General features: G+C 42.9%; 1 protein-coding gene across 1 annotated transcript; it reads right to left on the bottom strand.

The window, feature by feature from the left end:
* Positions 1-11812: 11812 nt before the first annotated feature.
* Positions 11813-18996, bottom strand: LOC148477654 (C-X-C motif chemokine 11-6-like). Its single transcript, XM_088456422.1, has 4 exons — positions 18925-18996; positions 18097-18223; positions 17588-17671; positions 11813-12209 (listed from the first exon to the last, which is right to left on the bottom strand). Exons 1-4 carry the CDS (start codon positions 18983-18985, stop codon positions 12185-12187), a joined length of 297 nt encoding a protein of 98 aa, XP_088312548.1. The 5' UTR covers positions 18986-18996; the 3' UTR covers positions 11813-12184.
* Between the last annotated feature and the right edge of the window lie 5852 nt (positions 18997-24848).

Below are 24848 nucleotides of genomic sequence, written 5' to 3'. Positions count from 1 at the left end.
TCACCTAGGTAGACCTTAAATATTTACTGTTTCCATTTCCATCTCACAACTCCAGTAACACATTAATCCCCTGCCTCACTGCTATAGTAAGACATTACTCACCTTCACCTGTGTACTAACACATTTCACTTCCTCACCTCTGTAGTAACAAATTATTCCTGCTCACCCCTGTAGTAACACATTCCCCTCCCTCACTCGTGTTGTTGCACATTCTCTTCCCACACCCCGTAGTAACACATTTGACATTCTTCCTCACTTTGGTAGTAACACATTCCCCTCCCTCACCTGTGTAGTGACACATGCCCCTCCCCCACCTATGTAGTAACAAATTCCCCTTGCATACCTGTGTAGTAACACATACCCTTTTCTCATCTCTATAGTGACACATTCCCCTCCCTCATCTGTGTAGTAATACATTCCCCTCCCTCACCTCTATAGTAACACCATCCCCTCTCGCTGCTGTTGTAATACTGGGAACACTCTGGCTGATATATCGGCCGTTCAATTGAATGGCTGATATATCGTGCATGTGCGTCGGCCAATGTGTACAGACGATATGGCTGTGAACATCGTTCACAGACATATCATGTCGGCTGTGTAGCACAGCCGGTGGCAGATATATTTGCAGACAGAGAGGGGGGCCCTCTGCCAAGACCTGGGGAGCCTTACAGTGGTGAAACTCCCAGGGCCCATGGAAACAATGGCATCTGAATGCCAGCTGTCAGGGATGCACAGGGAGATCCATCTGTAAACACTGCCTACACCCTGCTAATCAGGCAGCAATTATAGATGGATCTATCTTATCCATTACTGTGGGATCCGTCCGGGCAGTCTTTTGACGGCGACTGTCTGGCACAATAACTTTTTTATTTATTGAGACAAGGTGCACATAACAACAAAAGAGACAGAAGGGTGCTGGCTGGAGAGACAGAAGGGGGGCTGGCTGCGGAGACAAAAGGTTGCTGACTGGAGCTGGAGAAGAAGGCTGAAGTTGCAAAAAGAAGGGGGTGCTGCTTATTTTGTCAGTCCCAGGCCCCACAATTTCTGATGGCAGCAATGTATCTGCACATCGTGCTGTGTGTATGGGCGGTCAGCTGACCACCTGTACACTTACTGCAGAGGCCGCCGGGGAGGGGGGTGTGATGCAACCCCCAGCCAGCAGTAACCCTGTCCAGATGGCAGTGATGTTTGTTCAGTGTGTATGAACAACCATCAACTGCAGATATATCTTTCAGGTGTGTACCCAGCTTTACACAGTTTCCTCTCTCACCTTTGTTGTAACACATTCCCTTCCCTCACTATTCAAATAGGGGAGCCACACCAAGACAATTGGTGTTTGAATATGAACTGTGCTACAACCATGATGAGACAGTCAAGCAAGCCATTGTACAGGGGAAGGAAACAGTTTAGCCCTTTTCACCCCCTTAGGAGTCGAATTTAGAAAAATTCCTTCTTAGTGGGCACCTACGCTCTCCAGCCCTTCGGTTCAGAACTGGCAGAAACCAGTGGGACCCAGGTACACCCATCTACTGTTCGGAGAAGTCTTGCCAGAAGTGGTCTTCATGGAAGAATTCCGGCCAAAAAGCCATACTTTTGACATGGCCTGTAGGAGAGAAAAAAAACAAAAAAAATATGATTATACAGATTTCTTTCAAAAACTTATTTACAACAAAATAGTAAAAAAAATGTTTCCTTGTTTTTTTTCAATAAGGTGTGTGAACTCTATTGAGTGGAAACAGCACATGTGGTTTTCACCTGATTTATATGTACCCAGAATACCTCGCACCTCCTTTGAGATTCCTTTTTAGTTGTCAATGCGCTTTGTACTTTTACCATAGTATCACCCATGACTTCAAGAACTTGATATGGCCCTTCCCAGTTTGCATCCCAAGGACCTGCTTTACGGAAAACTTTAACCATTACTAAATCACCTACAAAGGGCATAGATGACTCCCCCTGTAGATAGGGTTTATGCAGCCGCATAGCTGCATAAGGCAAAAGTCCCTTGAGATTATCATGCACTTATTGCAGGAACATATCTCTCGCGACAGCATCTTTAATGGGATTTGACAATTGTGGCTCATTAGGGAAACAAAGTGGCATTTTTAGAACTGTCATGAGCTCAAACGGAGTGATCCCTGTGGTGGATGCTTCCGTAGCCCTAATACCCATGAGTATTGCGGGTAAGGCTGTTACCCAAGAAGAGCCCTTCTGTAACAGTGCCTTGGCTAACCGGACCTTGATGGTCCAGTTCATTCGTTCCACAATCCCTGCCAATTGGGGATGATAAGAAACATGGAAGCGCTGCTTTATGTCCAGAAGTTCACAAAGGGCTTCATGACCTTGCCAGCAAAATGGGTCCCTCAATCAGATTCTATGATCCTAGGGATACCCCAGCGTGACAAAATCTATTCCCATAGAACCCATGCTGTAGTGGCAGCTGAGTCATTCATTGTAGGAATGGCTTCTACCCACTTTGAGAACATGTCAACTACTACCAAGGCATAGCGACAATTTCGGCTGCTAGCTGGTAGTGGTCCTATGAAGTCTATTTGTAAGGTTGACCGGGGCCCCTCTGCAGGAGGCACACGTTGTAACACTGGCTTAAGAGCTGGTGCCCTAGGGTTGATATGGGCACACACCAAACACTGTTGGGTGACATTTTCTACTGTTTTGAACACTCCTGACCAGTATAATTTGCTCTTTAAAAGAGGGAAAAGTTTATCCCGGCCAGGATGTCCAAGGAGTTAATGATTGAGCCTTGTCGGTTCCACTTGAAGATGTGAGGGTACTGCAGGGAGAGGTTCTAATCCTTTTCCTGGTGAGTGGCACAGCATACCCTGTCTGATATACCAGGGATCTTGTGGTGAAATTCTATGAGTCATAAGATCAGAGTCTTTTGCCTGTTCCTCTTCATATGACACCGATCCTTCGTCAAGAACTTTTCTACATACTGCCACCTGGACCGAGAGCAAAGTTTCAGCATCCGGATCCTGAAAGATTTCAGATATTGCTGCCATTTTTGCTGCTTCATCCGCTGCACTGTTACCCAAGATTAGGGGATTGCTCCCTTTTTGGTGTGCAGGCACTTTGATGATATCTGCATTATCAGGATGGGTCTTACCCCATTCCCAAAGTTTCTTTAAAACTGAAACATGCACCAGAGGTTCATTCTGGCTGTCCACGAACCAATGTTTTTGCCATGTCTCAAGATGTAATGTGAGAGACTGCACTACATATGAGCTGTCACTATATATAATACATCTCCCTGGGGGATGGAGGAAGAATGCTTCCTTCACTGCCTCCAATTCAGCACGTTGGGCTGACAGGTGACCTGGGAGTCTAACCAGACTCTGAGTTCCTGTGGTCTCATCCAAGACCGCATATACTGTCACATATGACCCATCCAGATGAAAGTGTGACCCATCAACAAAAAATATTCTATCAGGGTGCACTACCTGAAGAATGGTGTTGTAAAGGAATGTGTTACCTGACCACAATCATGCTCTGTTCCAGTTGTGTTTAACAACTGGGAAAGGACATACTTAGCCTTGTGACAGATTTTGATATTCCGTCCACTAAGGTCCATTATTCACCTCCCAAACCTCTTTTGAGAGGCTCTAGGAGTTTTTAAATATTTCTAGGTTCACTGTAATTAATTGTATTTTTTTTTTGTATTCATGCGAAAGCTTGTTATCTGTCCAAATTTCTAGAAAAGAATTGCAATAATAACACACTAGTATCACTTCCTTCTCTGTACTTGTTATCTATCCTTTTCTACCAAATATTTAGCCTACAGATTAACCCTTTCACCACTGTATCCTAGTTTAAAACTACAATTAAAACAGTAAGGCCATGGCTCGCCAATGATAAAGGATATTTATATTCCCTTATAATTCCTTATACTGTTCTTTGTTTTATACTGTAAATCTTAGTCCCCACTATATAAGTCCTATCATCAAATGAAATAATATAAAACAACCATAGAGTTCTCTGTATTATATTACTTTATCAAAGTAGGATTACACAGTACATACATAACCCTGTTACAATTAACTACAAAACAATATATTCAATTACACACAATAAAACAATATAATATAAGGAAATTATACTTAGGCTCCTGGAGATCACAGGCCTAGATGTTGTTCAGCTTGCAGTCTTAGCACATGTGAGTTCACAGTCTTTGTTCATTCACTCATAATACTCTGGCTGTAACTTGACCCAGGAAATGGGGGAGCAATCTCTATTCTTTGATCAAGTGTGTGTATGTGAGAACTGGTGTTTACTGGTTCTACAGTTAGCAGAGCAGACAAAGGAGGGGGAGAGAAGTTTCAAGACAGGAGACATCTTTGGGGAATTTTCCTATAACAAACACAGTCAAACAGTATTTTCCTTCTGGATTACCCTCATGTATCTATCCATCCATCCATCTATCTATATATATATATATTAGAGATGTGTTGTTTTGGTTCTAAATCATCTTCGTGTTTTGGTTTTGGCACAACCACTCTGAAGTGTTTTGGTTTTGGATCTGGATTTCTTTAAAAATATGACAAATACAGCTAAAATCTTGTAATTTGGATCTGCTTTTGTTCCTACAGTATTATTAACATCAATAACATTCATTTCAAGTCATTCCTAGTAAATGTTGACCACCTCACAGCTCGCAATATTGTTTCCACCAATATTGGCGAAAGGCTGCAACGAGCTGGCTGGCTAAACTAAGCAACAGAGCAGCAGCACAAACACATGGCAGTTTAAAAGAATATAGTGCATCTATAAAACATAGTGGCACAAAAGTGGCAGACAGGATGGCAGTTTAATAAGCTACACAACCTTATAAATTGTTTTCATTAATCAAAAACAATTGAATAGGCTAAAAATAAAAACCTAGTAGAAAAAAAAATATTACCAACACACTTCTCCAAATGGCAAATCACAGGCTTAAGGCCAATTAAAAATTGATATATGTAGAAAGCAGAATGTAGAAATTGATAATTAATACATTAATAAAAAACTTTTCCAACCAGCAAATCACAGGCCTGAGGCCATTTCAAACAATTCAAGACAGAGTAACAGCCTTGTAGAAATTGATAATTAATTAATAAGTTAATACAGTGGTTCCCAAACTGTGTGCCGTGGCACCCTGGGGTGCCTCAGGGCACTTGCAGAGGTGCCTCGGGTTGGTGGTCCAGTACCAATAAAATGATTTGTAGTAAGTGTGATAGGCAAAACCAGTGCTAATGGCTGCAAATAAAAAAATATATATGAACAAAAAGAAGCACTGTCCTGTCAACAACCACATAACTGAACCTAAGAGTGACATACAGTATAAGCAAAATTTTCTTAATTTAATTTTTGACAAATAATTTCTCAATGAGAAACTTTTGGCCCATGGGTGCTGTGAAAAAATGCTGACACTCTAGGGTGCCGTGATTTGAAAAAATTTGGGAACCAATGAGTTAATAAATAACCAGCAAATCACAGGTCCAAGCTCAGTACAGGTGATACGAGGTGGAGTAATATTTAATGGAAGGTAAAACATTCATCATTACCTTGCGAAGAATCTTTGACAAACTGGGAAGAGTTGTATCAGTGGCATCCTCCATCATTCAGCTCCAAAAAGGTTCCTCTACAGTGGGAGAGTACGTCGTTCAATTCCCAGCTCAGTCCTCTGAGTTCACATGGAACAATGGATCCCTCCTAGCCATCTTCTTGAAGGGATTGGCAGACCACATCAAGGATGCCCTAGCATCCAGAGATCTTCCGCAGCCACTGGATAGCATGATTTCTGCTTCCATCAAATGTGACATCCTGCTGACCAACAGGGCAACTAAGAGACCAAACTCTTCTTGGTGCCCATCACCCTCTTTACCCCAAAGGCAAAACTGAGATACAAGCATTTATCAATTCTGGGGCAGCCGACAACTTCACTTTTGATGACTTTGCTAAAGACAGTGGTCTCACTAACCTTTCAAACTACCCCACTGATTATCTCTGATGTCTGTGGATGGGGATAAGATAAGAAAGTGCCATAATAAGTTAATTCACCTTAGTCCCCTCTCTGCAGAAGTCGCATGTGTACGCGGTGATGGTTCACTTTCTAGCAGCATCCCCCTCCCGCAGCTCCGAGTGATGTCAGTCGGGTTGTCCTGGTGCAGCTCAGTGCAATGAAATATCGTGGCAGATGCCATCTCCGGTTTCTGTGGCTATTAACGGCAGGGGCTCCTAGCAATGCAGTGCAGAACTCTGAGTGTAGTACGTAGCGGGCAGCTGACCAAACAAGACCCCAATGAAGCGAGCAGCAACGTGTTTTGGCTACCACTGTAGCTTTTTTCAAGCTAAGGTGAATTAACTTATTACGGCACTTTGCCGATAAGGCAAAACAAATGACCTGATGGGCATTATAAGTTGAACTATACATTTATTTGCATGCAGTCTTGATAACAAACAGCTGATCCAACTATATATACTACACTATGTGGTTATACTACAAAGGAATCCCCAAGTGAACTTAGGTCCTCATTCAGAGCCGCTCGCTAGCGGCCATACGCTCGTTCCGAGCGATTTTCGCACATCTGCGCATGCGTACGGTTTTTAGTACGCATGCGCGAACCAGTCAGTGCGGCCGAAAATCGTTTGTACGCTATATAGCGAGTGCCTGCTATTTTGAGTGACAGAATGAGGCGTATGTGGGTGGTAACAGGGGAAGGTGTTTGAAAACGGGGGAGTGGAATTCGAACGCAGGCGTGCTTAAAGGTCAAAATGGGCGTTTTAAGGGAGTGCATAATTAATACAGCAGCGTCATTGACCACGTCACTTGGTTTTTTTTAACTCAGAACTGCTCGCAAAATAGCGGTTGAAAAAACCAACCACAAGAATAGTGAGCAGTTCATACGCTGTACGATGTACTCGATTAATCTAATAAATAGCGGACATGACGTATGGTGCGAGCGGCCAGGGGGCGTTTTTATCAAATAAACGAGCGGATGTTTTGCTCGCTCGTTCAGACTTAGAGGTGTGAACAGACTGCAATTTGCGAACGGATCATTTGAATAGCCACCCCTTGTTTTTGAACGAACGACCGCAAATAGCGAACGGCTCTGAATCAGGCCCTTAATCTTGTTACAATTCGAACATTTTTGATATACATCTTGCAACAACACTAGCCATATTTTGACATAATAAACTCAAGCCTGCCAATTAGGATGATTAACAACACCTGTTGTGCCCTTTCTTGGCTCATTTAAAACATTCCAGCTGGATATCCGCTTTTTTGCACTCAGTTTATGCTCTAATTTTTAACCATTATTTGGAGTCTGATCAACTCCTTTATGATGTTTATTATCATCTGCTCTAAGAAGTAATTCTATGTATCTTTTTTAAACATTTGTTTATTATATGAGATATTTGGTACTATATATATCTTTTTCTAAAAATGTGTGTGTTTTTGTATATGTGACATTTTGTACAATCTACAACATCACTGTGCCTTGATTGTCTACTGATGAAATGTTGTGATTAAAAATCTTTTTTATTCACACTGGTTTAATCTATGTCCCAGCAATGGTATTTAAGCGCAGTTCTATTGTGTTTTTGAGGATTTAGTCAAAATATGTCCACTCAGGAGATGCTGCTTTTTTGGCCTTTTGCCCCAAAATGTCAATGCACTTGTTATCATTGGCATGAGGTGCTGCCACTTACTTCAACACAAACAACATCATCCTCCTGTATTTGATCAACTTCTTGTCCAGTACTTTCAACATCATCATCCTCGGTGTCAGATACACAATTACTCCCCTCATCCTGTTGCACTTCCAAAGTAGCTCCTCAGTTTCTATCCCGAAACTATCATCATCATTACTTGTCACGACCCTGTCTAGTTTTCACCTATTTGCCTATAGACTTACCCCTGCCAACTGTCTCATGGATCTGAGTATGTGATTTGCCTGGGAGATCTGCTCTGATCATGCTGGGAATGCATTCCTTTCCACAGTGATTATTCACCTGGGCCTCCTCTGTCTGTGAACTGCTAGCCTTGATTGGAATCGCAGGTGTGGTTCTGACTCTCAGTACTGCAGAGAAGATCTCTCCCTCTGCATGTTGTGCCTTCCACCACTCAGAGTGCTACTACCAGACCACCTGCCATATCCACCAATTGCTGCCAGACCAATGGTATAAACAACCTCCTCTAATAGCATTCTGGGCCTGAACATCTTGTTACTTCCCATGGTGTGTAGTTTGTGCTACTTCTCAGTACAAGAGTATCCCAGGCTCCCCCTGGTTCCTAGACCTGTTCATCCAGAGATTCTGCTACAGCAATACCTGGCAATCCAGAAATCCTGCTACAGCAAATACCTGGCAATCCAGAAATCCTGCTTATGGCAATACCTGTCAAATCCAGATGTCCTGCTTACTGCAATTCCTGGCAAATCCAGAAGTCCTGCTTACAGCAATTCCTGGCAAATCCAGAAGTCCTGCTTACAGCAATTCCTGGCAAATCCAGAAGTCCTGCTTACAGTAATTCCTGGCAAATCCAGAAGTCCTGCTAGTTCCCAGGCCAGTGCAACTCATGTGTTTCAGCATCAGCTAAGTGAGTTCCTGTGCTCCTGACCTTAGTCTTGTGTCTTGCTGCTTGCCCTGCTCCTGGTTGGTCACTGGCACCCTGCAAACCTGCACCGTGTTACTTTGCCTTGCTTCCTGCTGTGGATCAACTCCTGCTCCTTCTAACCTGAACCTGTTATTCCCAAATACCCAATCCAGTCTGCACCTGAGTTCCAGCTTTTGTTGCAGCATTTCTGGATTACTGTTTAGCCCTCATCTCAGCATTACCTGATTTCCCTTCAGCCATTGTCACATTATTCCAGCCCAGAGTCAAGTTCCAAGTTTTTCAGTTCAATCCACGTTATTCCACTCCAGAGTCAATTTCCAAGTTCTTCAGTTCAATCCACTTTATTCCAGTCCAGAGTCAAATTCCAAGTTATTCAGTTCAATCCACGTTACTCCAGTCCAGAGTCAAATTCCAAGTTCTTCAGTTCAATCCACGTTATTCCAGTCCAGAGTCAAGTTCCAAGTTCTTCAGTTCAATCCATGTTATTCCAGTCCAGAGTAGTTCCAAGTTCACCAGTTCAAATCCACGTTCCTCTAGTCCAGAGTCAAGTTCCAAGTTCACTAGTTCAACTCAGCAAGTCTTCCTGCCAGTCCCAGTCCGGTTCCTCCAAGTTTCCTACTGGTTCCAAGTTCCTGTCATTTATCATCAAAGGCAGTTCTCACTGCCACATAAGTCTTGCAATAGAGCTATTTATGTCACCTGTGGTTCCAGTCATGCCGTTCTCCGTGGAATCCAGCTCATCACCCGAGATAGGTAACTCACAGACACCAATCGTGACATTACTTTTACTACTACTCAATCTCACATTTGCAGAGGGTTCAGAAATGGTGAAATGAGGCGTCTCTAGGATTGGAATGTCAGATTCAAACATAGAACTCGTGGACACCCTTAGTAATTTGTGAAGTTTGTGAACACATAACTTGTTCTTAAGCCTTAATGTTCTTTTTGTGCACTGATTTGCATGTTTTAGAGGTTTCACATCTAGAGGAGGTGGTGCATGCAAGGTTACAGAAGATGTCTGTGTTTGGCCTTGGCTTTTGCAATAGGAATTCTAGTGGATGAAAAAGCAGTACAGGACCACAGCTTGTAAATAAAGGCCATGGTCTGAGCCTTTTCTTGCCACCACATGTGGTGTATGGCATGTTGGCAATGTTATGATTTTCAGCAATAACTTTTCCTTTTATAATTAGAGGTGATTTTTTTTGTTCTTTAAAGATTTGTTTGACAATCTTACCCCTTGACCTTTTTTAAAACTAGATGTTAAAGATGTACTGTGACTGCCAGCACTAGTACTGGTTTGCTTCTGTTCTTCTATAGACTGATTTATAATTGATTTATACCAGGATAAGTGTAAAGCTAGTGTACTTGAACTTGTAACTGCCACCACACCAAGTGATCGTATGAGTTATGAAAATTGAGGTACTGTTACCTGTTACCTTTACCATGTAGTTTTATTAAAAGACAGCTAATGGTGCCGCAATACCCAGTAAGTACAGTAATATATGCTGCCTCTGAAACAAACACAATCTTCCCTATATCTTAACTGAATTATAAAAAGTTGAGATTTACTTTTAAAACAGAAAAATATATATTTTTTGCACTTTTATTATTTTTGGGGATTGCAGCTGATGGGGCACCACACCAGTACAGTAATATAGTCTGCCTCTCAAAAACACATAGTGTTCCCTTTAAATATCTTAATTGAATTACTCTTCTTTGGGGTGCAGCTCACATAGACACACTACACTATTTTTTGGTCAGCTAAGCTTGCAATCACAGTACTACTGTCTCTGTCTCTAATGCACAATACATACTGCAGTGCAGATGATAGAGATACCCTTGTGAAAAACAATGTAAGTGCAGCTCACTTCAACAAACAGGAGAAGCCTGTATTGCTGATTGTCTGCTAGTGTCTGTCCCTCACAGACATACAGATTAAAAATGCCTTCTTTTAATATATACTGTAATAGTGCAATTGTGACAGGTAAAGCACAAATACAGCCCACAACCCTCTCCATACACTCTCTTGTGTATAATGGCATCTGGAACTACTTATATGCAATCCAAACCACACGACATCTATCATTTTCAGAAAATTGATGTTTTGAGAAACAAACATGGCGAAAAGACCCTTGTATCGATAGATAGATAGATAGATAGATAGATAGATAGATAGATAGATAGATAGATAGAGTGCTATTTTTCAGCAGGAACTCATTAACTGCTCATTAACTATGATGTGATGTCCTGGGCAAAATGTCAATGCTTAGATAAGTTTAAACTTTAAAGTCTCTTTTGAGTGCCATCTTTTCTAATACTATATATATATATATATATATATATATATATATACACATGAAAAAAGTTTTTTTCATAGCTCCCCAGCAACTCCACCCCCAATTCCTTAACATATATTTTACGAAACATAGCCCTGGATAGATAAATATCTATACATATACAGACAGGAGTTACAACAAAATACATCAAAACTTTATTTTCCTGTGGCAATTCTAAACCTTTTTCTTCAGTTTTACCATTGACAATCAGCTTCTATGTACAGTTAATGCCGCTATATGTATTGATGCCTTGCCTTGGCATTTAGAAGTAAACAGGTTACATCTTCTTAAGATTTGTGTACTTTATATATTTGTCATATGCTGAAAAATTGTCACTTTGACATTGCACTAAATATCACATTATCACGTTATCTTATTAACATTCCACATATGATAATGGAAATGGTTCTATTTAAGTTTTCACCACTCATCTCAATTGCAATTTTTTTTAAAAAAGCTCAAAGACTGTACAAAGTATAGTTTTATAGGTAATTATTTGTGAATATACAAGTGGCATTTCATATCGGATATTTATCTGGGGTGAGTTTGACTGCACACGTTGAAATTTGTACAAGATGTTCCGTGCCTTTTAGTCGGCAGATGAAAGCATGTAGGTGACAATAGTACAATCACAAGCCAACCATATTATTAGATCAGTCCCATCATATAATTGGATATGACATAAAACCAAAATATTTGAGGAAACCAACATGTAATGGTATAGCTTAAGTATAAAAGTCATGTAATCATATAGCACTAATGTAAATTCAATTGAATTTAAAATAAAATTACATTTTTTACAAATTTGTGCAATAGTAATTATCATCAAAAATAGATTGAAAAATAAATGTTAAAATGAATGTAAAAAAATAAATATTTTATTTTTAAATTAAGTTCCCTTATTAATAAATTAATTACGCTATACATGTTTGTTGCAATTTTTTTCACCCTACATTCAGTGAGGATTTTTTGGAAAATTTTGTTTGCTAAGTTCATAAATTTACATACAGTACCTATTGTATTACTTTTTCAAATGCTGAGAGAATATTTATTATTATACATTGATTATGGTGTTTTCTTATAGTGGTTATATTTTTAACATCAGAATTTGTTTTAGTAGATTACTACATATCATGCGTGTTGTTATTATTATTATTAATAACTACAATTCCACGTTAGTGTCGGGTTATAAGTAGTAAGGAGTTATATTTGTTGCTTTTATCCTCTTCTCTGCTTATTTTGTAGTTGATTGTGCAGACCTGTAATAAGAACAAAAAAAGCATTATTATTGAGCTACAGACCATTGAACAGATGTATTTGTTACTTGTATTGTTTGTGCAATATTTAAACCTGAAAGAAGCAGAAAGGCATTTCAAACCGCATTGGATTTATTCTTTTACCCAGTGTGAGCACATGAGAATTCATGGTATTTTGGGCCTGATTCCAAGATGGTCGCAAATGGGCAATGTGATATGTTTTTTGTACTGCGCATGCATCGGAGTCGCACTGCTCATGCATCCCGATAGTCTTGAAATGGCAGTCGCAGAAAGGATTTATTCGCAAAGTAATTGACAGGCAGGGACCGTTGATGGACAGCATCAGTTCAGGGCGGCTCAAGGGCAGGCATATTGTGACCAATTCGGGGGATGTGACTGTGATCCTGTATGCAGTCAAAATGGCTCTGGCGTCTCAGTACCGTTGGACATAATGCTGAGTTGGAATCAATTTGCATCTAATCACAAACTTATAATGCATTTGAAAAAAACAAAAATTTAGATACCCATGCAGAGTGAAGTGTAAATGTCCATGCAAAGCTAAGTGTAAATACCAGATGTGGCCAGGGCCGCCGACAGCTCGGAGAGGTGTGGCCAGACCACTCCTTATGAAAAAGGAAAAATATAATATACGAATTGAGTGTGCGTGCCACACGAGGGGCACCGTTGTGCGTGGGGGGGGCGTCGTGTCCGCGGGGTGGGCAAGTATGCTCGTTTCCCCCCAGCACATCACGCAGGGAGAGAGAGGACAGATTGCTGCTGCTGCAGCCTCTCTCCCTAGTCCAGCACACAGCATGACAGCAATATGTGTCTTAGGCTAGGGAGAAAGGCTGATGCAGCAGCAGTCAGTACTCTCAATCCCTGCCCAAAGTACCGCATCGGGAGTGGGGGCTGCAGGTCGTGGGCCCCAGCCAGGCCCCTCCATCAGGGCCGGGCCTGGGTAAAGAATACCCGCTCCACCCCACTCTCAGCTCCCCTGGATGTGTGTGGCCAATATGCACCTCAGTAATCCTACAGACAACATGAGTAAATGTGGCTGGAATACCACAGGAGCTGTGCTTCACAGTGGTAGTAAAAATTGCTCAAAACTCAGTACATAATGCATTAGTACATGACCGGACAGTGTAATTAATAAATAATAACATCACAGGGAGCATATAATTGGAAGAACTAACATATAAAAATTTTGTTTTGTTTAAAATACACCATAACAAATATACAGTATCAGTCACATTCCACTTTATAAGCTGACTAGGAAAAATTAATTACTAATGCAAACATATTGGTCATTTCACAGCATACTTGCCTACTCTCCCAGGAGTCGCGGGAGGCTCACGATTTTTCGGGTAGCCCCCCGCACCCCCAGAATAGTAGGCAGATCTCCCGCAGGATGGTGAGATTCTCCGTGAAATTTGCGGGTCCGTAGGGAGGGTGCGGGGCTAAATGATGCGAATCTTGTCATTTAGCCCCGCCCCCTTCTTGCGGACCCGCGAATCGCGGGGGGTTTCTTGTAAAGGGGATGGGGCCGAATGTCAGCTATAGACTGGCCCCGCCCCCGGAAGCAGAGAGAAGATGGTCCTGCCCGGCTGCTCCCGGAATGGAGTGAACCAAAGTCGGTAAGTATGTTTCACAGTCTTCCTGTGAACAGAAATAGTATTGTATACTGTACATAGAGTTTGATTGAGGGAAACTAGACAAAATTAATAAACACTATATACTAGATAATAGGGTTATATACACTGAAGGGCTTTAATGTATGCTGGACATTGAGAGGGCAGCTATACATTCTACTGGACAATAGTTAATTCTAGTTAATGTGGACCATATGCAATGGACTGTATACTGGTCAATGGGGTTTGTATTATACATTCATTATTTTACTTTTATAAAATGGTGTGTGGTGTTGGGTCATACTTGCCAACTCTCCCTTATAGTCTGGGAGACTCCCTGAAATAGTAGCAATCTCCCTGTCTCCCTGAAGAGTCTAGCAATCTCCCTGATTGCACATTACCCCCACTATAAAGCTGTTATATAAAAAAAAAAAGAGAGATATACATTAAAATGGGATCATTAGTATAATTTCCCTGCATTGATTATAAGGCACAAAGGGCCTGATTCAGCAGTGCACACAGGGCCTGATTCAGAGCTGCTCGCTAGATGCGATCGCTCGCACGATGTGTATGTAAATTGCGTAGGCAGTGCTATCGAACAGCAATGCATTAGCACGCCCAGTATTTCTTAGAGAGCGATCACATAGTGTATGCAGACACCCACCAGCCTGTTTAGTGCATTTCATGTCCGGTAAGTGTATGCAACCATCGGTACATCAGATGCTATTGCAGCGTTTGAGGTTCACCATATTCTGCCGCAAGCACTGCAAGCACTACAGTGTAAAAACAAGCCAGGTGACCTGTGCTATGATGCTGTCTTATAATTATACAAACCTCTAAAACGAGGTTGAGATGCTCAGGCACGCCTGCGTTTGCACCTCCACTCCCCCGTTTTTAATGGCCAGCCCCTGTTACCACCTACAAACGGCTTCCCCTGTCACTCACTCTGCTAGGCTGTCTATGTGCAGCGAGCGAATGCATTGTGAACTTTCGCTAAGGAAGGCACATGCATACACATGCGCACAATGCATTCCATTGGCAGCAGCGAGAGTATGCATCTCAGCGAGCGGGTCTGAATCATGCCCAATGATCCCTATGGCTACATGCATTTTCTGAAAAGTATCTGTGTGTTTTCATCAACAAATAGATCTTACTAACTGCTTTGGGGCTCATTTACATGTGGGTGTAAGTCAGTTTTATTACACACCTCTCAGATGTAGCAGTACACGTCCACTTTACTGCCGCGCTCATAAGTGCTGCTTTCACAGTCTTGCAAAAAAAATGGTAGTTGCTCAGATCAGCTTAATTGCATAACACAGGTGCTTGTAAAGGGCGGGGTTTACACTGAACACAGAAAAAAAGAGATTATGAAAAAGGGAAAAAGGTGATAGTGAATTATAAAGAAAAGATGTGTAATCTGTGTAATATGTGATTTATCTTTACACATCTTTTCTTTATACTTCGCTATCACCTTTTTCCCTTTTTCGTGTGATGCCCTGGGGATGGTCCTTGGCTGGAATTTTTCTGGGGTGCCTTGCTTCTCGGACGTGAGCCCCTTAATGTTAGGGACACCAGTATAGAGGAGCCTTGACAATTGGCCTGGCGCTTATTCATATATTTGCAAATGTGTGTAACTAATACCTCTAAATCTCTATTATCATGTAGGATTTAAGTATTGTTTTTGCTGCAGTGTGCTGGGGGGCAAATCTCTTTTTTTCTCCTTTCACAGTCTCCCTGAAATGCTTTTTCAAAAGTAGGTAAGTATGTGTTGGGTATGCATGTGTGAAGGCCTAATACACAATTTGCTTTGGGACCCATGGAATATGCCACTAACTCCCAGCATGTTCTGACGCTAGCCATCACAGACACAAAAATGCACCAGACCTGATCTGTATTTATATATAGTGGTCACCGTGTACATAGTATTATAATTTCAGCATTAGGCACCATGTAGAAGTTGATTTTTTCCATTTGCATAATTATTATTTGCAACTTGCAAGCTATAATGCAAATCACTGTGGAATTAATTGGTGATTCCTACCATAGAGGGCAGCATTTACTCAGCTAAAATGTTCACATACTGATGAGAGTGTGTAATGTTCTGTATTCTATGTCAAATGTAGGCTTTTACATGATACTGTTATTCTTTTTGTAAGGACTTTACATATCTTCTAAATTTTTTCGCTAGTTCATAAAAGGTGTTTTTTTTACATTTAAAGCAGTCATATCCAAACTGGCTGTCTATTATTGTTCCTTTTAGTCTTGCATGGAGTTTGTGTTATTAATGGCATTATATATTTTGATAAATATTGTGTAAATAATAGAGATAAAGATTAGTGTAACCACGTAACCTTACAGCCACATATTTATATTTCTTTGAGGAAGTGTGAATTCTGAGTATATTGCTTTTTGAACAAATTAATATGTCACTCTATTTCCTAAGCGCTGGTGATAACTAAGAATTTCTGTTACTGCTTATCGCAATGAAAATCTTGTTTAGTCCAAATCTATATATATATATATATATATAAAAATATATATAAAAGGCTAACGCTGCTCCTCACCTCTATGGGGGGGAATTCAAGTGTGGCGCCAGACGGAGCAATTCAATTGTTGCTCCGATCGGCCATGCACAGCTGCCGGCCTTGACATTTCTACTAGCGGCCCCCCGAGCTGGCAAGCAGTAATTAACGTAAAATTACCCGTTTGAGCGCTCACACTGGACTTTTCGTGGCCATGACAATGTTTAGGCTAATGCTGCTCCTCACCTCTATGATGGGATTTCAAGTATGTTGTGCACTGGCGGCCCTGACCGAGCAATTCAATTGTTGCTCCATTGGGGTGCGCAGGACAGGTCTATTAGGTGGACAGCACAATATGGGGGACAGCACTAGGGAGGCAATAAGGTCTATTAGGTGGACAGCAACATACAGGGAACAGCACGATGCAGGGGCCAGCACAATTCAATTGTTGCTCCGTTCGGGCATGCACAGCCACCGGCGCTGATATTTCTACTCACAGACCCTCCAGCAGCTGAATAGTAATGACTAAAAACTGACTTCTGTCAGCGCTCAAATGGGACTTTTCGCTGGCGCAACAATGTCCCGTAATATTGATGGGCTGCTAACTAGTATACCAATAAAATATTAATAGGGCAGTGGAATGTGCGATGCTGGCTGGCAGTGGTAAGAGAGAATCTTGCGCATGTAAGACCAAGCTTTGACCAATCACACATTCACAATGGACTGGAAGTCTGGAATTGATCTTCCAGTTCCACTTTACATTAAAAAAACAAAAAATCATAATATAACATAAATATGAAAAAAGCAAATTAAAATAATTTATTTAATCTATTTCAAGTTGTTAAAGTATGATAAAATTATTTTCCTGAACGGTTTCGCTGCTAGCGCCATGATGAGATTACGACAATGATAAGAGGATTGTGGCGATAGCTGTGACTGGCTGGAGGGCTTTAGTAGATAGAGAAATGAGTTGCTGGAGAAATTAGCTTTATCACTTTACGTAGTATATAGTACAATGCTATACATGCATTGTATGCTATACATTCAATCCAGCTACTAAATTATTTATAGTTACAACAAGAAATATTAAAACATCCCATGTGCATAGAGGTAACTATGTCTACTCAGCAAGAAAAGAAGCACAATTATTTTCATTTAAAAACTATGCAATATATATATATTTGTATAATCTTTCTAATCACTGGGATTTATTTCACATTTAATTTCTTACCGGTTTTTTGCTATATTCATAAACGATTTCACTAGTTTGGAGGAAGGATTGAGACATTTTTCATCTCCATTTTTTAATTGAGCACTGCAGAAAATACATAATATTGTTAAAATTATATACATGTATGAAGAATATTGCCAATACTAAATAAATGATTCTTTCTATGGCCTCATTTGTACAGAGACAGAGTCTACAGCATGGACTTTTTAAGCAAGTGAATTAAAATATCTAAGGATGTTGAAGACAGTGTAAGTAATGACAAATTTGTTTTTTTATGTAATGATATTGGTAATGGTAATGGTATTGTGGTATTTAATCTACTAATTTGGAAACCCATACATGTGTATTAATTATACTTTTGTTTGTTTCCGGCAAAGTAATAACCACTGTATTGCTACATTATTACTATAGTTGAGGGTAAACGATCTGCAGTTTCAAGGCTTTCACATCCTGTATATAGCTAGCCATAAGCCAAAACATTACAGCCCACAGACCAACTTATAACTTACATGACTTCCCTTTTCTCGCACTTGGCACTTGGTGGGAATATTTCAATCTTCTTCACCTGTTTGAAATCAACTGAACCAGCACCACGTCCCATGCATAGGCAGCGTCTCCTCCCCAGTGGGGACATGCCTAGAAATAAGAGGGCTCTTGTCAGAATTATATTCAGGGAGCAAATCTGTGAGTCTCCTTAAAGTCTCCAATGTGATCTTTCCCACCCAGTACAAACAGTCAGTTCTTAGACCACATCTTTAACTACTGTAAGCACAGTTAACTGCAACAGCAAATAAAATGGAGTGGAGCATTTTCTGTCATCTGAAAGGGGTCTTGTTAGTGAGTCTGCTTAATGCAATTTATGCTGCAGCTTTCTCATTTGAAGAATAAAGGATATGCAGCATTTTAGGAACTTGTCAAAGTAAAGCTATGATTGTATAGGAAGAATTTGCTTTTATATATATATATATATATATATTTTTATATATATATATATATATATATATATATATATATATATATGGTTTCCTATTTGCAATTTTTTGGAAAGTCGCTGACATTGTTCATGTTGAACAGTGCATTGTGGAATTGAAAAAGTTATAATCTTTATCTGATAAGAGTCCCAGTCTCAACTAATTCTTGGAGACTCCTTTGTCCCATGCAACCCTGTATAGATCTATAGCTTCCACTCCGTGTCCAGTCCTTGCCCCTCACTGCTCCAATCAGCCCCACACTCTATTCTATCTGGCTACCAGCTGCTCCCTGGCTCCATACTTACCTCAAGGTGGATCCTACTGCTAAGGTCTGATCCCAGTTTCCTTGTATTTAATATCACTTACCTTGCACATAGGACTGAAGAAAGAGCAGTGAACAGAAGACAATAATGAGTGTTCTCTCCATTGTGGTGAATAGATGTTCTCAGAACTGTGAAACAGGATCCCCTCAAAACTGCACAAGAGATTTGTAAAGTGTTGTAAACCAGCTCCTCGAGCAGATATTATTTATATTCCCAGAGTCCTCCCACTTCATTCATAAGTAACCCCAGGGAAATCCCATAGGATGTATGCCTTATTGGGGATTTCTCATATTGGTCAGTTCTCATTTTCTAGAAAGTGTCTGTATTATCATAAAAGGAATTACCCCAGAGACAGATAACATATACTAGAAAATAAATTCTTAAACATGCAGGATTTATAAATATTTTTTTCATGCATTTTTCAAGATTTTAAAGTATTTAAAACACATAAAAAGTAATGATGAAAAAAATATAAATTTAGTAAACAAAAAATATGCATTCCATCCATGTAACATTTACATCATTTTTAAGTATTCAGAATGTGTCAGTATCAATGCAAAACTTAATTCTCAAACTTTGGGGAATGAAGGAAGGGACATCCTAAAGATAGATAGATAGACAGACAGACAGGCCCCTACATTACTGTAATGTGAGGTACACACTGTAACGGTGGATCAGCCGTCCGACCGACCAGCGGACTGATCTAATGATTTGGTAAAGACATGCATAAACGATAAAGTGCATGCACACTTACCAATCGGCCACATCATATGTCTGGCCAGAAAAACTAGTTATGATGTCACTTTCACTGGTTACTGTGGCCAATATATGGGTCAGTTGTTTGGTTGTGTGTACACACAAGCAGATGGGAACAATATGGGCCTGATTCAGACTTGGGAATAGAGAGAGATATCTCTCTAAACTGGTCATCTTGGTGAAACCATGCTGCACTGCAGGTGGGGCAGATTTAAAATGTGCAGAGAGATTTAGATTTGGGAGGAGTGTTTCCAAACTGACATCTAAATTGTAGAGTAATAATAAAGCTGTGCATTTGTGGGCTACATGCAAAAGCAGCCAGTATTTACCCCACATGTAAAATAATTTATGTATTTACACCCAGGGACGGTTCTAGGGGCAGGCTAACAGGGGGGCACCGCTCAGTCCCCATATATAAAAAGAGAAGACTGTCTCCGACTACGCTGGTGCGTAGAGAGTGGCCCGCAAACAATTAATTCTCACTGCTGGCAGCCACGCCACGACTTTGACGAAGGTAAGGTTCCTGTTGGGGCTAGTAAGTGTGTGTGAGAAGGGGCTGTGCTGCCCCCCTCCCCCAGGGTCGCCCCTGAGTGCCGCTGCAGGGAGGACATGTGAGCGGTGGTTGCTTCAGGGACTGTGGCAGCAAAAGGCAGTGATGGATCCAGGAGAGGGAGGGAGGATCGCCCTCTATAGCTGCTAACCTTGTCCACCGCGGGTGCGCCACCATTAGCCTCCTGGAATTGCCCGGCACCAGCATTAATGTCTTTAATAAGACACTCCACTGGTGAGGCTGAGCAGCACTGGGCTGGGGGTGGGGCTACTTGATGACTCCTCAGATCTCTCAGTCAGTGATCCGACGAGTCATCATCAAGCAGCCCCGCCCCCAACTTAGTGCTCAGCCTCTCGCAGCTGCAGCAGCTATCGGCCTGTGAAGTGAAAGGTAAGTGCAGTACAGTGAGGGGAAACGTGGCAGTACAGTGAGGGGGTGAGGTTATTTTATGCTGTGCTCTAGTATTAGGAGGAGGGGAATGGGAATACAAGGGGGAAGAGGAGCCCTGTGAGGGATTGTGGATAGGGGAAGGGGAGGGAGCTCTGTGTGAGATGTGAAAACACTGGAAATGGGAAGAGGGGCCCTGTGTTAATGTAGCTAGGGGAAGGGGGGCCCTGTATTTATGTAGCTAGGGGAAGGGGGGCCCTGTATTTATGTAGCTAGGGGAAGGGGGCCCTGTATTTATGTAGCTATGTGAAGGGGAGGCCCTGTGTTAATGTAACTAGGGGATAGGGGGCCCTGTGTTAATGTAACTAGGTGAAGGGGGGCCCTGTGTTAATGTAACTAGGGGAAGGGGAGGAACTGTGTTAATGTAGCTAGGGGAAGTGGAGGCCCTGTGTTAATGTAACTAGGGGAAGGAGAGCCCTGTGTTAATGTAACTAGGAGAAGGGAGGCCCTGTGTTAATGTAACTAGGGGAAGGGGAGGCCCTGTGTTAATGTAGCTAGGGGAAGAGGAAGCCCTGTGTTAATGTAGCTAGGGGAAAGGGGGCCCTGTGTTAATGTAGCTAGGGGAAGGGGGGCCGTGTGTTAATGTAGCTAGGGGAAGGGGAGCAGTGTCTGGGTTGGGGAAAGGGGAGCGCAGTGTGGGATGTAGCTTTTTATTAATATATACACACTAGATAGATATAACATATGGTTAATAAATCCCTGAGGAGAGAAGAGAAGACCCAGTGGCTGCTGCTGTGTGACAGTCCCTGGGCTGCCTGTTGATCTGTGCTGCGAGCCGGATCCTGCCGCCTGCTGAGACACCATGGTGAGCAAGGGGATTTGTGGTGGAGGGATTTGTGTATGTGTGCTGTAAGTGTGTGTGTGAGCTGTGTGAGGGACTTGTTGGTGGGGAGGGGCCGGAGGCTGTGGGTGTGTGAAGAAGTGTTATGGCGCATATCCACTACACAATTCGCTCCATGAGCGATATTGTGTAGTGTGTCCAGAGCCGGTCCTAGGCATAGGCATAATAAGCTAATGCCTAGGGGCGACTTGAATGCCTAGGGGCATTCAAGGCTCTGCCGCTGCCTCCCACACGCCGCTGCCGTGGCGTGTGGGAGGCAGCAGCGTGTGGCGTGTGGGAGGCAGCTCCGCTCCGACCTGGCAGCGCACCTGTCAGCCGGTCAGGTGACTTTGACCGGTCAGAATGAGCTTCTGCACAGAAGCTCATTCTGGCTACAGGACAGGGCCGTAACTAGCGGCGGTGCAGCCGGTGCCTTGCACTGGGGCCAGCTGTGGTGCAGAGGCCCATGGCCACCAGCATCCGACAGCGCTGATGCCCGCCGACCCGGTCCCCATTATTTAAATGGTTGGAGTTGGAGTGGTCCCACTTCGGCCGCTCCGGCTCCACCAACATAACAGCCACCCGCCGCGGCCTGGCCCCTTGTTATGACATAGCGCACGTGACGTCATGCGCACCATGTCATAACAAGGGGCCGGGCTGCTGGAAGGGGAGGATCGAGAGGAGATGCGGAGAATAAGCAGCCAAGGTAAGTGGCGGTGGCTACGCTGGTATGGGATGGGGAGGATGCAAGGCTGAGACACACTCTGGGGTGGGGAGGCTGAAACACTCTGGGGTGGGGAGGCTGAGACATGCACTGGGGCTGGGGGGGAAGGCTGAAACACACACACTGGGGCTGGGGGGGGAAGGCTGAGACATGTACTGGGGCTGGGGGGGAAGGCTGAGACATGCACTGGGGCTGGGGGGGAGGCTGAGACATGCACTGGGGCTGGGGGGGAGGCTGAGACACGTACTGGGGCTGGGGGGAGAAGGCTGAGACACACTGGGGCAGGAGGGGGAAGGTAAGGCTGAGACACACTCTGGGGCTTGGGGGGAGAAAGAGGCTGACACACTGGGGCTGGGAAACATGCTGGAGGGGAGAATGATGCTGACACACCCTGGGGCTGGGGGGATAATGAGGCTGACACAGTGGGGGAATGTTGCCGAGAGACACACTGGGTCTAAGGGAATGGGGCTGAAACACACACTAGGTCTGGGGGAATGGGGCTGAGCCACTCACTAGGTCTGGGGGAATGGGGCTGGTGGAACTGCAAGGTGGGGTGCCGGCCTTTTATTATATATATATATATATATATATAATATAATACATGCTAGGGGGCATCAGCCAAAATTTTGCCTAGGGCACCGAATTTGCTAGGGCCGGCTCTGAGTGTGTCCCCGGCAGTGCTGTGCTCAATGTCCTTAATGACATCAAGCACACACACTGAACGATATAATTCACGATACCGTTCAGTGCCGGCACCCTCCCTCATCCCCGAACCTGCACAACCTGACGACATCGTCAGGTTAGACAGCAGGTTCGGGCAATGAGCGACGTCGTCAAAGACCAGCGGGAGCGAGCATCGCTGGTCATTGACAGTATATCCACTGGACGATATAATTAACGATACCGTTATCGTTCATTATATATCGTCTAGTGGATATGCGGCTTAAGATTTGTTAGTATGAGGGTTTCCAGTTGGGAGGGCAGTGTTCATATTTAAGTGTTTTAACATAGAGAACAACATTTCCCAGAATAAAGAGCATTATGAGGATGCCGCAATCCACCCGTGTATGCGCCGCTGCCACTGACCACTGCAATGTATAATAGTAGCGGTGCATTCGGCTTCTTCTCAGCTGGACGTACCACTGCTAATATACAGCGGGCAGCGATGCAGCTGCCTTCGCTGTGCGCTCCACCTCCTACCCATATCCTGCAGTGTCTCTACCATGGCATAATTGGGCAGATGTATGAAGCTCTGGAAAGTGATATAGTGCAGAGTGATAAATGACCAGCCACTCAGCTCCCAACTGTCATGTTACAGGCTGTGTTTGATAAGTGACAGTAGTTTATCACTCCACTTTATCACTTCCCAGAGCTTCTTACATCTGCCCCAATGTGTATAAGTGGCTCTACTGTGGTGTAACATGTATAAAGGGCTCTATCATAGCATAATTTGTGAAATGGGCTCTACTGTGATGTAACATTGTTAAGTGGCTCTACTGTGGTGTAACGTGTATAAGGGGCTCTATTGTGGTGTAACGTGTGTAAGGGGCTCTATTGAGGTGTAACGTGTGTAGGGTGTATTACTGTGTGCTGTAATGTGAATAACGGACACTACTGTGTGGTGTAATGTGAATTAGTACTATTCTGTGGCCACGCTCCTTCCCCATGAAGCCACACTCCCTGGCGCACACTGTCCCTCTTGCTACAGTAGGGGGCACCAAAGGAAACTTTCGCCCTGAGCTCCAGAAGGTCTAGAACTGGCCCTGTTTACACCCCTTGCATTGCATGCGCGTGGCATCCATTCACTCTCGGGGTCCTGTACCGCCGCACAGCTGCGGTGGTGGAGGTCCCCAGCCTCCCGATTTGACCACCCGCAGGCCACTTCGGCCCATGGGTAGAACAGCAGGACAGTACTGTCCCGCTGAAATCGAGATGCTGGGGAGGGGTGCTGCCCTCTACGGGTTGCACCCCTGTGCGACCGCACTGGTCGAACACCCCTAGAGCCAGCTCTGGTGCCAGCCAATCAGCTCTCAACTGCCGTCTCACAGGATGTGCTTGAAAAATGACAGTTGGGAGCTGATTGGCTGGCACCTTATCAGTTTTCACTCTGTCTCCTAACACTGCTTAGTAAATAGACCCCAGTGTCCGTTATTTGAAAGACTAACTGTGTTTAATAACACTGTAAATGTGGCAATACAGCAGCTGAAAGATCTATTTCTCTTGCTGGCATAAATTGAAATAGTTTATATATATATATATATATATATAGTTGGAATGAGCTCACCCACTTGGTTGTAAAAGCCGCGGCGTCAGTACACTGTCCTTTTTGGCAGGTTGTGTCTCGTACTGACATGCGAATAGATCAGGGGCAGAGTCATCGCATCGCAACCATGCAATAGTATAACCATTGGATTTTAAAACAACATGAGTTATGGATTTGGACATTTAATTTGTTTATTTTTATAGATTGTTATTCTATTTTTATCCGACACCAAAACCAAAACACTTGAGGGTGGTTTTGCAAAACAAAAACCAAACAAAACCACAAAGATGAATCCAGATCCTAAACCAAAAAATGGGGGTCCGCGCACATGTCTAATTCTAAAGCATGTGTGACCGCATTGGGCCGAATGGAAAATATAGTTAACTGATGAAATGTGTGGAGTATTG

This window comes from Taudactylus pleione, unplaced genomic scaffold, assembly GCF_031769625.1.
Source record: "Taudactylus pleione unplaced genomic scaffold, aTauple2 ptg000703l, whole genome shotgun sequence".
In the NCBI taxonomy this organism is placed as follows: Eukaryota; Metazoa; Chordata; class Amphibia; order Anura; family Myobatrachidae; genus Taudactylus; species Taudactylus pleione.
Note: the sequence above shows the minus strand (reverse complement) of the source record. Positions and strands in the feature narration are given on the sequence as shown.